General features: G+C 43.4%; 2 protein-coding genes across 7 annotated transcripts in view; one reads left to right on the forward strand and one right to left on the reverse strand.

Annotated features, from left to right (window-relative positions):
• ints1 (integrator complex subunit 1) overlaps positions 1 to 4,768 on the reverse strand; it is a 109,685-nt gene extending 104,917 nt beyond the window's left edge. Inside the window, exons 1-3 of one of the 2 annotated variants that reach the window (XM_041206704.1) lie at positions 4,655 to 4,768; positions 3,647 to 3,762; positions 2,629 to 2,910 (exon numbers count right to left, since the gene is read on the reverse strand). In XM_041206704.1, coding sequence (XP_041062638.1) covers positions 2,629 to 2,910; positions 3,647 to 3,701 — 337 coding nt within the window. In that variant the 5' untranslated portion in view covers positions 3,702 to 3,762; positions 4,655 to 4,768. Of the gene's footprint in view, positions 1 to 2,628; positions 2,911 to 3,646; positions 3,763 to 4,281; positions 4,486 to 4,654 lie in introns of those variants that run through there. The other variant, XM_041206705.1, reaches the window with a different exon arrangement.
• A 257-nt stretch (positions 4,769 to 5,025) lies between these two features.
• LOC121288655 (ADP-ribose pyrophosphatase, mitochondrial-like) lies at positions 5,026 to 14,738 on the forward strand. 5 transcript variants are annotated; one of them, XM_041207347.1, is made up of 8 exons: positions 5,026 to 5,496; positions 7,253 to 7,507; positions 7,933 to 8,040; positions 9,961 to 10,047; positions 11,352 to 11,460; positions 12,722 to 12,871; positions 13,190 to 13,274; positions 13,561 to 14,738. In XM_041207347.1, the coding sequence occupies exons 1-8, from the start codon at positions 5,438 to 5,440 to the stop codon at positions 13,704 to 13,706; spliced, it is 999 nt and encodes a 332-aa protein (XP_041063281.1). In that variant the 5' UTR covers positions 5,026 to 5,437; the 3' UTR covers positions 13,707 to 14,738. The 5 variants fall into 5 exon arrangements, with proteins under 5 accessions (XP_041063281.1, XP_041063282.1, XP_041063285.1 ...); XM_041207348.1 differs by having other exon boundaries at positions 5,028 to 5,549; XM_041207351.1 differs by having other exon boundaries at positions 5,036 to 5,175.
• The last annotated feature ends 146 nt before the right edge of the window (positions 14,739 to 14,884 follow it).

Raw genomic sequence — 14,884 nt, forward strand, 5'->3', positions numbered from 1 at the left:
ATCATGGGTACCCAACATAATATATGCATTGAGCAAAAATTAAACAAAACTTGTCCCACAACAGACTTCACCTTATAAATTATAAAACTGTATGAATAAATGACACATAACACGTCTCAAGTTTAGATAGTAAATCACTTCAATGCCACTGCAGAATTATTCATCACCTGAATGCATCAATACATTGCAATGAAAAGTTGCAATGAAAAGTGTTTGTGATTGCAACGTAAATTGTGTTTCTTTTACTTTATAAAAAAAGCAGCCTTGCTGAAAACCAAAATCCATGGCTTGGGAGACAATCAAGATTCAAGAGAGCATTAATGGAATGAGTCCAGCACAGGAGGAGGCCATTCAGCCTGTTGTGTTCATGCCGGTTCTCAACAAGAGCAATTTAATTAACGCAGTTCCATCCCCAGCACTTGACCTGTAGTCATGCAATTTATTTTTCCCTTTAGGTGCTTATCCAATTCACTTTTGAGAGTCACGATTGAAACTGCCTCCACCACCTTTTCAGGCAGTGCATTTCCAGGTCCTAAACATCCATTGCATAAAATTGTTCTTCCTTACGTTGTCTTTGGGTTTTTTGACAACCGCTTTAAACCTGTATTCTCTGATTCTCAACCCTTCTGCCAATGGAAACAGTTTCTCTTTCCATTTACTGTTTAGGCCCCTCAAGATTTTGAACACCTCTATCAAATCTCCTCTCAACCTTCTCTCCTCTAAGGAGAACAGCCACCGCTTCTCCAATCTATCCATGTAACTGAAGTCCCTCATCCCTGGAACTATTCTCATAAATCTTTTCTGCACCATCTCAAAACCTTCATAATCTTCCTAAATGAATACCCAAAATTGGACACAATACTGCAGTTGAGGTGAAACCAGTGTCTTATAAAGGTTCGTCATAACTTCCTTGCTTTAGTATCTATGCCTCTATTTATCAAATCAGAATCCAGTATTCCCTTTTAGCCACTTGATCAACCTACCCTGCCATCTTCACTGATTTCTGCACAATTACCCCCAGGTCTCTCTGCGCCTGCACCCCCTTTAGAATTGTATCCTTTATTCTATAGTGTCTTTCCTCATTCTTCTGATCAAAATCCATTACTTCACACTTCTCTGAATTAAATTTCATCTGCCACAAGTCCACACATCCCACCAGCCTGTCTATATTCTCTTGAAGTCTATCACTATCGTCCTAATGGTTCACAATACTTCCGAATTTTAGGCCATCTGCAAATTCCATTTCAAAAACAACCATTCACCACCACCCTCTGTCACCCATCAGTAGCCAACTTTGTCTCCTAGCTGCCACTGTCCCTTTTATTCCATGAACTTCAAATTTGCCAACAAGCCTATTATGTGACACTTTAGCAAACATCTTTTGGAAATCTATATACAACATGAACAACATTACCTAACTTGATCAAGTTTTTTGATGAGGGTAAACATATTTGCCTTTAATAAATGTGCGTTGGCTCTCCTTAATTAATCCACACTTGCCCAAGGCTATTTCCACCTTTACTTCCTTCAGCATCTTTGGATACATCTCACCTGCTCCTGAAGGCAAATCAACATCAATATTTCTGTACCTCTGTTTTATCATTTTTAAACCCATCTGATTTCTCAACCACCACCTCTTTCACTATAACTTTGGTAGCATCCTCTTCTTTGGTAAAGATAGATATAAAGTACTAACTTAGTACCTCAGCCATATCCTCTGCCTCCATGCAAAGATCCTTTTCTGGACCCTAGTCAGCCACACCACTCCTCTTACTATTTAAATGCCTCCAAAAGATTTTTGGATTCACTTTATTAGCTGTCAGTTTCTTTTCATACTCATTCTGTACCTCATGTCCTTTTTCACTTCCCCTCTGAACTTTCTATATTCAGCCTGGTCCTTACTTGCATTATTAACATGAGATCTGTTATACATATCCTTTTTCTGCTTCATCTTTCTCTCTACTTCCTATGTCATCCAGGGAACTTTGGCTTTGGTTGCCCTACCTTCCCCCCTCATGGGAACGTATCTCGAATTTAACCAAACACCTCCTCCTTAAAGGTGAAAATACCACCTTAAACCAAGCAGTGATTATTTTGTCAAGTTTGGGTTTCAAAACCTAAAAGATTGTATGAGGAAGTTAAGGAATTCTACTGTTTGCTGCCCTGGAGGAGATATTAAAATGAGGCCCTGTCTGCCTTCTTAGTCACACAGAAAAGATTCCTCTGCACTATTTCAAAGAGCAGGAAAGTTCTCCTGGCGTCCGGATAATATTTATTCGTCAGTTATCATTGCTAAAACGATGAGGTCATTCTCTCATTGGTCATTGATCCTTGTAGGAACTTGGGTGTCCATTTCCTATATTACAACAATGACTTCAGAAAGTGCTTTAGTTGTAGTAAAGTGCTTTGAAATATCTTGACTTAGTGAAATACATGAAGTAAATGCAAGTTCTTTCTTTATAGAAATTCTGGGAATGAAAGAATTAAAGATTTGCAAAGAGAACAATGAATCTTGATTTCAACACAGTGAAAATGTCAGAAGCAGGACTGTGGAGAACTGTGCTGTACTTAGCCCCAGGTATTAGGTTGTGCAGGCAAGCGCAATACCCTGTAGCCTACAACACTTACCTTCAATTGGTATGACAGATGGCTCTTTAATCGAAGGTGATATGGCCCGTTTCTCTGCGACTGCAGCCTCTGCTAGGCGTCCAAGCGCGCTCAACGGTGGAGTGGAAGAGATCTTCGGCCTTTTTGAGAGGCCAGAGGTTGAGGCCATGGCCGACGATCCTTCTCGTTTCCTATCGGACTGCAGTCCTGTCTGTGCTGGCTTTAGCAATGCCCCCGACGCCTTGGTGTCAGACACTTGGCTCTTCGAACCCAGTGCTATAAAATCCCCAGGGGGTGGATGACCTGAAGGAAATAAAACCAAAAAATGCAAGAAAAACAGAGAGATGGAGACATGTACAGAAAGAGGTTGTAGAGTGATCCTTCCACCAATATACCCCTAAAAGCAAATTCAATAGAAGTAAGCTTCGTCTCTTCAAATTTAGAATTTAACTCTGGGAATAATAATGGAGCTCATATACATGAACAGCAGCCAACATAGTTTAAAGAGGGTTTCGCTAGAGGACTGGGTGAGGAGTTTTCCTGTCACATTGTCCTTTCAACTAGCCCAGAACAATGGGCTATAGGCTCTCTCAAAACTGAGATTGATCAGTTTTCATTAGGCAAGAGTATTAAGGGTTATGGAACTAAGAAGGGTAGACGGAATTAAGGTCAGCCATGATCTAACTAAATGGCAGAACCGGCTCAAGGGACTGAGTGGCCTATTCCTGCTCCAACCTAGGGGTAGCAGTTCTAAATGAAATTAACTCAGACAGTCCCATTGCCAGGTTGTTGTGGATCCATTGCGTTAATGCTGCCCTATCTCTCGCCATAGCTCATTGTTTAGAAACTGACCCACTCAGAATCCTAGATCCAATTTTAAGGAATCCATATGGGAAACAAGAAGTGCAAACAATGGAGTGCTGGTGCACTCCCTATTATTTGCTTCCAGGCAGCTCTCCAAAGAGTCCAAAGAACTGAACAATAATCTTTTGGGAAAAGAAAATAAATGTATATAATTTCTAAAAGAGGCCTCACTCACCACTGGGTTTGGCACTGCTGGGGCGCCGAATTGCCACTGCTTTTGGCCGGTTCATCCTGGCAAACTATACCCTTTGCCTTTCCTTGTTGCTGTGAGTTGTGTACAATTCTCCCAGCCTGTCAACAACAAACACAAAAATACCAAAATGTTAAAATGGAAACAAAAAAAATCTGCAAGTGCTGGAAAATGTGAAATAAAATCATAAAATTTCTGCAGTCCATCTGTATCTGTAAAAGACGGTCCCCATTCAGGGTGTGGACCTTTCATCAGAATTGTAGACCCGCTATCAAAACTGACTTAAGATATCAATCCCTCTCAAACCAATTCATTTTGACACTGAACATTGAAGATAGTTGCATCTTCAAACATTTGTTTTAAATTGTACTTCAGAAAAATGATCCCCCCTTCACCCATGCAAGTATCTAATATGTCTGACTGGAGTACAGGTTGGTGCATTGTCAGCTGTGGCTCAGTGGTAGCATTGACACTTCTGAATCAGGTCATGGGTTCAAGTCCCATTCCAGATAACATAAGCATAAAATCCAGGAGAGAACACCAGTGCAGAACTAAGGAAGTGCTACATTGTCATAATTTCCACCTTTCCAATGAGATGTTAAATCAAAACCCCATCTAACCTCTCACGTAAATATGAAGATTCCCACAGCCACTTATAAGAACAAGGAGGTTTTCCCTAGTGTTCTGGTTCTGGCTAATATTTATGCGCCAATGCACATCACTATCCAATCAGTACCACATCGTTGCTTGTGCGATTTGCTTTGCGCAAATTGGCTGCCGAGTTTCCTACATTACAATAGTGACTGCATTTCATTGACTGTAAAGCACTTTGAGAGGTTCCAAGGATGTGAAAGGCGCTAAAAAAATGTCAGTCCGTCTCTTTAACCGAATTAAAGCGCAGCTGGCCTGTTGAAGCCGATTAGACGAAGGGTGACTTGTTTGCACAGTAATCTATGGGCTCCAGGCCTTCCACCGTCCGGACCTCCTATCTACCTTGCCGGTCCAGGCTGGGCTGGGCCGTTCCTCCACACTCTCCCTGTTCCGCGCCAAAACCCTTCCCCAGACAGCACACACAGGGAAACTTTCCCACCCGGAGCTAGTACGCCGCGGACCGGACGTTGTGCCTCTCACACTGCCCCGCCTCCCACCACCTGCCAATCAACAAGATGCGCATTGTGATTAGTGCATTCAGGCGAGAGTGGGTGGAGTCACCGTATTGTCTGAATTTCGAGAATTAAGGCTCAGGTTGACTGAATAGTGTGAATGAACAAGGATGTGTGAGCTGGGGGAGGCTGGGGGGGTTGCTGTGAGTTGGGGGGGGGCTGTGCTGTGAGTTTGGAGGTGGGGGGGGGGTGGTGACTGAGGGCTAGGGTCTGAGCTGAAGGCTGGAGTCTGAGCCGAGGGCTGGAAGGGGGTGAGCTGAGGTTTGGGAGTCTGAGCTGGGAGGGGTTAGCGGGATAAAGGGGCCCTGAGTAAAAGGATCCACTGTGAATTTGGCTCTGATTGAGCAAGAGGTAGGGGCTGTAAGTGTAGCCTGGTTGTGAACAGAAGTTGATAGTTGGGAGTGTGAACAGGACTAGGTGTGAGCAGTGAGTGTAAATATTGGGCTGAGATTGTGAGCAGCCTGAGCGTAAGTGTTGTGTGAATAAAAGCTGAATGTGTGGGCTGTTAGTATGATGGAACTGAATGTAAGTTAGGGGGTGTGATTGTGAGCAGAGATTGGTGTGCGGGTGTAAGCAAGTACATTGTGTGTAAACAAAACCCCTGGGATCTGATATGGGCGTGTGCATTCTCTGCACTGCTGTCCTAGCTTGCTGCATTTGGATCAGATACAGGTACAGTGACCTGAGAGATGGCATCCAGGCTCTGTCGCTGGTCTTATTTTGAGGTACTGCTCTCTGGAGGCGGTGGGGAAAAAAGGAGCCATGATGGGTCAAATGGCCTCCCTCTGTGCTGTATATTTTCTATGTTTAAGAACTAGGCATCACGATGCTGCAGTGACATCTTGCAGATTTATACAATTGTTTTGTTTGTTCATTTCCTTTTGTTAGTTCCCTGAGTGACTCATTTGGTGAACTCATTCTTTTGTGTGCATTGGAGACTGGCAGGTTCCAGTTTTGATCCCAGACTCTGCTACATTTGGCGATCACAGCCAGGGCCAGTAATTGAGATGTTACAATCTGTTTAACATCTTCCTACATTAGGGAAGAGAACAGTCAGTCAGGATTTTTTACTCAATAGCCTCTGCTGCAAATACACTCATGCAGAATCCAGCTGAAGAAGAAAGGCTCGCTTTTTACGACACCTTCCACAATCTCAGGATGTCCTAAGGTGCATTTGCAATCAATGAAGTACTTTTATGGTGCAGTCTCTGTTGTAATGCAACAGCCAATTTGTGTACAGCAAGCTCCCACAAACAGCAATCTGATAACTCGATAACCTATTTCTAGCTTTTGGTTGTGGGATAAAAATTGGCCAGGACATCAGAACATCCCCCCTGCTCTTGTGAACTTCTGCATCCACCTGAGATCACTGATCGGTCCTCGGTTGAACATCTCGTGCAAAAGTCAGCACTTCCAACTGTGCAGCACTTCCTCAGTACTACACTGGAAAATCATTCTTGATTTATGTGCTCATGTCTCTGAAGTGAAACTTGGACCCACAATCTTTAAATTCCAAGTGCTGCCCAGTGAGCCACAGCTGACAAAGATGCCTACTGTAGTTGAACAGCCTGGACACACAGTTGTTGTTTTAGTGATTTACTGAAAATGCTGTTGGCCTAGCATCATCAGAGATATCAGGATAATACTGGATGGTTAAATTTATGAAAATTGAAAAAAAAGTCTCTCTTAAATCTCGTGTGCTTGTAAATTTAATCAGCTGACTTGAGGAAGTGTGTCAGCAGCTTGATTTTTTTTCCATCTTGAGCTTTATATTTCTGCTGGTTGGTTTCACTGTTTGATGACAGCTGCTCAGCAACGGAAATGCAAAAATATTGATTGTATTCAGTCAGCAACCACTATGCCATTATCCAGTGACTAACCATGATTAATTGCTCAGGAAGACCAAACGTCAAGCGTTTCTTTTTCTAACCACCAGCAACCGCTGGCTTTGGCAGAGATCGCCAGCAGCTTCTCGATCCACAGGGATAAAGGTTGGGCAGCAGAACACCGGAGTTTAAACCAGTGATTGGAGGAAATGTTATTCTAAGGGACTTGGGAGGTAGGGGGAGAGAGAGAGATGGGAGTGGGTGGGGATGTATCTGAAATTGTGCTTGAACTGGGTGCAGTGTATACTGAGTAAGATTGTACATGAGGATGTATTTGAGATTTAAATCACACTTAAAACCCTGATAAACTCAGGAAAATCTGAAAAATTGGACTGCACAAAATATGCCATAATTTAGTAAAGAACTTGCATTTATGTAATGCCTTTTTAAAGATATCCAAAAACAGGTCACAGCCAATTAGAGACTTTCTGAAGAGTAGTCACTGTGTACTGCAGAAGCAGTTTATGTATTGAAAAAGTTGGGTTCTAAGGGGTTGGATATTCAGAAAACAAGTTCCTAATGATAAAGCATTTCTTTTTCAGTGTCAGTCTCGCCCAGTCCAGTTGGTACAAGCCTGTATCTTACCCAGTGTGCCCTGCCTTGCATCGCAATACGGGAACCCCACTGATGATTCACGTCAAAGCACGAAGCTCACCCTATCCAGGGTCACGGGTCAAGCGTTTCCCTGTCCCTGACGGCTATGTCAGCTGGAGCATCCCGTGGCCAAAATATGAGCCAGTGGACTACACAGCAGATATCATCAAGGCTGGACCCGAGTGGGCAGACCCTGACTTCAGGTAGCATGGGGGATAGGAGAGGGAGAGTGAGTTAGGAGAACGGGAGGAGTAGGAGAGGGAGGGTGTACTTCCCCCGGTGTGTGTGTGTTTGTATGTGTCTGTCGTTCTGGCTGCGGGTCCCTCGCCTCTGTCTGTCACTTTCGCAGGGATAGGCCCTCGTATCCAGAGAGACAGACATAGAGGGAGGGACAGTTGGAGAGAATTTTCTTCTTTGTGTGTCTGTTTCCCTGTGTGTCTTTCCCTGTGTTTCTGTCTATCTCTCTCTGTGTCTGTCTCTCCCTGAAAAGGGCATGTCTCACCCTGGATGTCAGTTTCCTTTTCGGCTTTGTTCCATCCATCAGCCTTTATTTACTTGCTGAGTTTAAAAATGTATTCATTGTCTGTCAATCATTTGTTTTGTCTTTAACATGCTATTTGTGACACAGGATGGAAGGACAATCTGAACATGGTCCACGATTCAATGCAGTGGATGGCAGAATAGATCGGAGAAGTTTTCAGGGTTGCTATGAGCTAGATGAGGACAAGCTGCCTCGGTGAGTACTGATCCCATTCATTTGTTTCAATTTCATGGTGAGCTGCCAAGGTTAGAAACAGTGAGAGAAAGTTTCAGATTCCTAGATTTTTATTCCTCCATTGTTGGCTTTCAGCTGCCTGGGCCCTAAGCTCTGGGATTCTCTGCCTAAACTAAATTTTGTTTGCTAACAATTTTGTGAAGTGTCTTGGGAGATTTTACTATGTTATAAGTGTTATATACGTACAATAATTGTTGTATTTAAAGAAGATGGTGACAGCTCCCCTCGCTGAGTTGCTAACTGTGCCACATAGTGTGTAATCCAAGCACACTCCCACACAGAAACATCAAAAGTTCAATCTTTGTGTTGTGCTGAGTTAGCACATCTCAACTTGGATGGTATTAGGGAACAGTATAATTTGGCCTTAGTTCCCCTGAGATGTGGGGGAGGGCAATCAGCCAAGGCTCACTGTACTGATTGCTATACAATGACCTCCAATGGAAGTGTGAGTATGTGGCTGTTGGCTGATACGAAGATTGCATTGGGCTGTGACACACTCATAGCTTTCTATTACTCAATGTCATTCTTAAACATGAAGAACAGTCATTAGGATAAGGTACCAGATATTATTCCACTCTTGTGGACTGTACCCTGGCATGAAAAAAGAAAGAAACACTTGCATTTATATAGCACCTTTCATTACCACAGGACATCTCAAGGCACTTAATCTGTTTTCTCAGGCCTGTTGGTTGAGTGATGAATAATGTCCAGAACACACATGAAAACTCATTGCTCTTCTTCAAAATAGTACCATGGAATCTTTTACATCCAACTGAGAGGGCAGATAGGGCCTAGATTTAACATCTAATCTGAAAGACAGTTCCTCCAACAATTTAGCACTCTCTCATAACTGCACTGGAGTGTCAGCCTAGGTTGTGCGCTCAAGTTTCTGGAGTGGGTCTTGAACCCACAAGCTGGCAACTAAAGTGAGAGTGCTCCCCACTGAGTCACAGCTGATGGCATGAGCTAGCACCTTCAAGAGAAGATGCATAATGAGGGAATGTGGATGTTCCTAAAAGGTAGCAGATTGATGGATGACGTGGGCATCAAAAGCACATGTAAGCTCCTCAAATACACTCAAATGGGAGATTCCATTGAGCCAGAAGATGGAGTTAATAGTTTGCAGAGGGTTTACATCAGGAATCCAAGTGAACAGAGAAATGGAAAATGAAACTTGAAGCCAAGAAAAACAAAAATGAATTTGAAGTGAGCACTGTAGAATTAGCACAGGGAGACTGGGAGAGGAACCTGGTAGTAATAGTGAACTTATCACTGTTAATGTTTAGACAAGTCGCAGCACAATTTACAAAGCAAATATGCTTTTGCATTCAAGCCAGTAGTGTTGAGTAATAGTATCCAAAGGTTCCGTTAAAACATTGGTCAATCAGCATAGTGTCAGCACAGTTACAAAAATGACACATCTTCATGGCTGACGATGCAGAGAAACGCAACAACAACAAAAAATCCCACATCTAAATGGAATGAGTGAGAAAGAAAGATGATCTGTAGAGAAAATCAAAAAAAAGATCTCTTTGAAGTTTAGAAAATATTAAGTAATATAATTGTTGAATATTACTTCAAAGCATGCCAGAGAATTAGGCCAGAGGGTATAATTTAAGATGATTGAAAAGTACATTTAGAACAGATACTGAAAATAATTATTTTATTCAAAGTGATGATGGTCTGTCAGATAAGAGGTCGGCAGTTTTTAGGTAAAGATCTTGCATTTAGAAGAAAAACAGAAAACGTTGGAAATACTCAGCTATGGCAGCATCCGTGGAGGGAGAAACAGAGTTAATTTTTCAGGTCTGTGACCTTTCATCAGAACATTGGATGAACATAACCACTTTTAACGGCTCATGCTTCTGATGTTATCCCTAGGAATCCAATGGGAAGAACGGGAATCACTTCTCGAGGACTGCTGGGAAAGTGGGGACCAAACCACGCTGCTGATCCCATTGTCACACGGTATGTAACAAGCAGACTACAAGGTCAACCTGTCATCGGTGCAGGATCAGCACCTTTACATCAGCTTGGTCATGGCTGAACTCTACATTGGGTCCTCACAGTGAAAGAAAGGGAATTTTTATTTATATAGTGCCAACCTCAGGATGTCAAAATCACAGAATTTTAATGGCACAGAAGGAGGCCATTCAGCCCATAGTGTCTGCACCAGTTCTCCGAATGAGCACTATGACCTAGTGCTATTGCCCTGCCTTTTCTCCATAGCCCTGCATGTTGTTTCTATTCAAATAATCATCTAATGCTCTCATGCATGCCTCGATTGAACCTGCCTCCACCATACTTCCAGGCAGTGCATTCCAGACCTGAACCACTCGTTGTGGGAAAAAGTTTTTTCTCACCTCACATTTGCTTCTTTTGCAAATCACTTTAAATCTGTGCCCTTTCATTCTTGATCCTTGTACTAGTAGGAACAGCATCTCCTATTTACTCTGTCCAGCCCCCTCATGATTTTGAACACCTCTATCTGATCTCCTCTAAGCCTTTGTGTTGTCAATTTTGGTGTCAATCAAAATGTCCCACAGCATTTTGCAGCCAATGAAATACTTATTTTAAAATACGCTCACTGTTGTAATGTAGAAAATGCAGAAGGCATTTTGCACACCAAGGTTCTACGAAGTGCAATGACCAGATAATCTCTTTTTTTTTATTGATGTTGGCTGAGAACTCCCCTGCTCTTTGAAATAGGACCACGTCCTTCTATGGCCACCTGAGAGGTCAGATAGGACCTTGGTTTAATATCTCATTTGAAAGTTGAAACCTCAGAAAATGCAGCATTCCCTCTGTACAGCACTGAAGCATCATTCAATACCTTGTTCTCAAGGCTCAGGACGGGATCTGACACCAAGACCTTCTGACTTGTGGAGTGAGAGGATGATGTTTTAACTCTGCTACACCATCATTCCTATTGTAGATTTGAATCTTGATCCCAGTGGTGGGAGGGCAGTATCTATTGAGGCCTCAGTCAGAGAAAGAGCAGTGAAAAGTTTTTCTCAGAGTTATAAATTTGCCTCATCCTTTTGTCTTGAACTACTCACTGTCTGTTCCCCCTCTCTACAGGAAAACAATTTCTCCTTATTTACTATGTTAAAAGCCCTTGTAATTTTGTACAGGGTGCAGGAAAAAAATTGTCATTTGATAGTTGACCTCTCACCTCTGGCCCCCAACCCCTCCCTGTGACAGTTTTTCTTTATTTTAGCAATGGTCCTGTTTTGTTGCCAGCTGAGGGATGTTTTCCTTCTCCCTTGCAGGTGGAAAAGAGAGGCCGGTGAGAAGGTGATTCACGAGCTATCTGGCAAACCCATCCTGCAGTTTGTGGCGATAAAGCGGAAGGATTGCGGGGAATGGGCAATTCCTGGGGTGAGGACAGTGTGACACTTGTGACAGAGCACATCTTTATGTAGGCTATCTGTTGATTGTTTCATGGTCACCATTACTGAGACTAATTTTCAAATCCAGGTTTTATTAATTGAATTTAAGTTCCACCAGCTGCCGTGTTGGGATTTGAACCCTTGTTCCCAGGGCATTAGTTAAGGCCCCTGGATACTAGTCTTGTGACATTACCACTATGCCATTATCTCCCCTTTCCTTTCCTGGATCATTCTTTTCTGAGCATTGGGAGCTCTAAGTTAAGATGGAGCACAGATTTCCCTCTGCATTACTTTGACAATCTACCCCATTTTGCACTTCAGTATCAGCAGTGAATACTCCCAGGTTTCCAACTCTGGTTGGATGACTTCCTGGAGGTTTTGTCACTTGACCAAATGCCTCCAATCACGCTGCTGCCATTAGTCACCCAATTTGTTCGTTGTCACGGTGACTCCACCTTTCCACAGTCGGTTGAAAAGCAAATAGACTCTTCATTACATGATTGAATGATTCTCGACTCTGTCAAACAGCCTTTTCTCCAAATATAATATTTTTAAATTTAATAAAACGTTCAAAAAATTTTAAAACAATTTTTAAAATTAATAAAATAATAGTTTCCCCGGTGTTTTCTCATAGCAGTGTCCAGGAGGTACATCTTTAATTCCTGCAGGCAGGAGGCTTGGCAAACCTACTCAAGTCATATATGGGGTGCATTAAAAACAGAGTTGACACTACATAACTCTAATACCGTACTGACATTAATTTAAGTACTTCCGAACATTTTTCTGCATTGTAGGTGCTACATAAATGCAAATTGCTGGTGTTACTAAGGTCTAGGCTCACAAATAACTCTAACCAAAGGTTGCAGCAACCTGGACAGTAAGGATCATTCAACTGTGGAGGGCCCACTGCTGCCTTCACCCAGCCCCATGTCTCTGAGTGGAATAGTGTGACTTGGGGCACCATCTCTGGCTAATCTGTTTTCTCCCCTCACATCTGGAGCCCCTAACTCATCATAAAGGAGTGAACCTGGAGGTTCCACTTTGCCCTCCCCATGAACACTTGTCCTGCTATTCCTCCTGATGTTGATTAAAACTGGTGTGGATATGTAGGCCACACTTTTAAGGATTCCATTGAACTTTACCCCTGAGCAGATCATGGGAGAGATGCTGTCTTTAAGGAGCTGGTCTCTCTGAACCCAGGTCCCCCCAGGACTGAAGAGCCAGCTACTTTAATTGCCTCTTTCTTGTAGGGAATGGTGGATGATGGTGAGCTTGTGTCGGCGACCCTGAAGCGTGAGTTTGGGGAAGAAGCACTTGATTCTCTTACTGCCTCCAAACTCGAGAAGGATCTCTTGAGGACACTGTTCCAAAGCGTTTTCAGTAAGGAGAAAGCCAAGGAGGTGAGCAAGCAGAATGAATCGCTGCTTTGATGTCTCTTATCCAAACCTCACTCTCTGGAGCTGGAGCTAGGGTGGCTGGGGGCAGGAGGAAGGGCGTGAGGAGTGGGATGGATGTGGGAGTTGGGGTGGATGTGAAGGGGCTAGCTGAGTATGGGGTAAAAATTCAGGGGTGGTGTGGAGCATGAGGGGCTCCTGATTAATGCCAAGAAAAAGAGTGAGCATCAGTTGCATGCAAACTGCTGTCAGGAAACTTGATTGGTCTAGTCTAGTACAGTCCATTCCAGTTCACCCAATTTGTTTCCTAACTTTCTAATCCAGGTATTTGCAGGATACGTGGATGATCCTCGGAACACCGACAATGCCTGGATGGAGACAGTGGCAACGAATTTCCACGATGACACAGGTACATAAGAGGAGGAGTTGAAGATGAGAAAGGGAGAGGGGTGAAGAGAGGAGGGAGAAGGATAGCGAGGGGTGAAGGGGAGACAGGATGAGGAAGAGGAGCAGATTCCTCTGCCACATATCCAGTATTCCAACAGTGACGACACTCAAAGTATTTCATTGGCTGTAAAATGCTTTGGGATGTGGCGAAGGTGCTGTAGAAATACAAGTTTTTCTGCCTTTATAAAAACCAGTGGCAAAAAATCCCATTAATAACTCTGGTAGTTATATGTTACCTCTCTTTCCAGGAGACAGTGTGGGACAGATGGATCTTCAGTCGGGTGATGATGCTGGGTGTGTCCAGTGGTCTGACATTGACCAGAAGTTGCAACTCTACGCCATGCACTCCCATTTCCTGAAGAGGGTTACTGACCTCTGGGATGCCCACTGGTAGCGAAGAATGGTGAATGAGGTGGTCCAAGGGACATTAACTCAAAGCAAAGTCTACAACGAATGAAGAAACTGGGAGGGGGGCAGGGATGGGGTGGGGAGTTTGGTGGTGGTGGAGGAGTCTGATTTGGAGCCTAGTAAGCCCCAGTTAATTAGTGCAACACACATAACATTACCCAGATCAAATGTTTTTGGTCAGAGGGCACAGGCTGTGGGAACAGGGCCGAACAGAAACTCGACCCTGGCAGGGTCTAGTCGGGTGGGATCATGGCACATGCTCAGTTCCAATATCATATACAAGTACGGTGCTGGCCTTGTCAGTCCATTAGGACCAGCTATACTGGCCTCATTGGAGAGTTACTCATTTCAGATATAACCACTTACTAATTTTGAACATTTTCTTCATAAGGTTTTAGTCAAACATTTTTGAAGTAACATTGCACAATCCGGGCAGATTCTGTGCAACTAGATTGGAATGTCACTTAAAAAGAATGGCTGTACAATGTAGTCAAAGCAGAAGGAATTTTAATTCCCCTCTCCTTTTTCCCTTCCCATTGCTCTTTGCCTCCCTCTCTTCTGTACCCCTCACCACCTTCCTTCTCTCCAGCCTCTCCTTTCCTCCTTTCTCCTTCCATCCCTCTTCCCTCTTGCTTGGCTTTCTCTTTCCTCTCCCCTTCCCCTCATGTTCTCCCTCCACCTCACCCTCCAGTTCTCTCTCCCCAACCTCTCATGTCCCACTCTTACCATCACCTCCCCCCGCCCCGACCTCCAGCTCATCCTTGTCCCTCTCCCTCCCTTCTCTGCTTCCATCCCCATTCCCATTCAACATTAATGATATTTCAAGGAAAATGCAAAAAGACTTGAAAGCACTTTCACTTCACCGTAAAAGAATAGAAGTCAACCTCTGACCTGTCATTAAAAGTAAGTGTTTGAAATGTAAGGACAAAACATCTACTAAAAATGCCTCTGTGCCCTAACTCAGACTGCAGTGATTTGATTCCACATGCTGCCTCATTAAACGGTAGGTTTAAGTTGAGAGAAATGTAATTTGTGGTTCCTCTTTCTGAAATGTTACTTTTTTTGGTCTAGTCTTCAGGGCAACTAGGAATGCGCACTAATTGCTGACTTTGCTAGCGACACTGATATCCTGAGAACAAGTTAAAACTTGGATTTTAAAAACTT

Source organism: Carcharodon carcharias, chromosome 15 (genome assembly GCF_017639515.1).
Source record: "Carcharodon carcharias isolate sCarCar2 chromosome 15, sCarCar2.pri, whole genome shotgun sequence".
Taxonomy (NCBI): domain Eukaryota; kingdom Metazoa; phylum Chordata; class Chondrichthyes; order Lamniformes; family Lamnidae; genus Carcharodon; species Carcharodon carcharias.

Coding starts and splice junctions, on each gene's coding strand:
- LOC121288655 (XM_041207347.1), top strand. CDS start 5,438: ATGGGCGTGTGCATTCTCTGCACTGCTGTCCTAGCTTGCTGCATTTGG. Junction 5,497..7,252: donor TGCATTTGGATCAGATACAG/GTACAGTGACCT, acceptor TTTCTTTTTCAG/TGTCAGTCTCGCCCAGTCCA. Junction 11,461..12,721: donor GGGAATGGGCAATTCCTGGG/GTGAGGACAGTG, acceptor TCTTTCTTGTAG/GGAATGGTGGATGATGGTGA.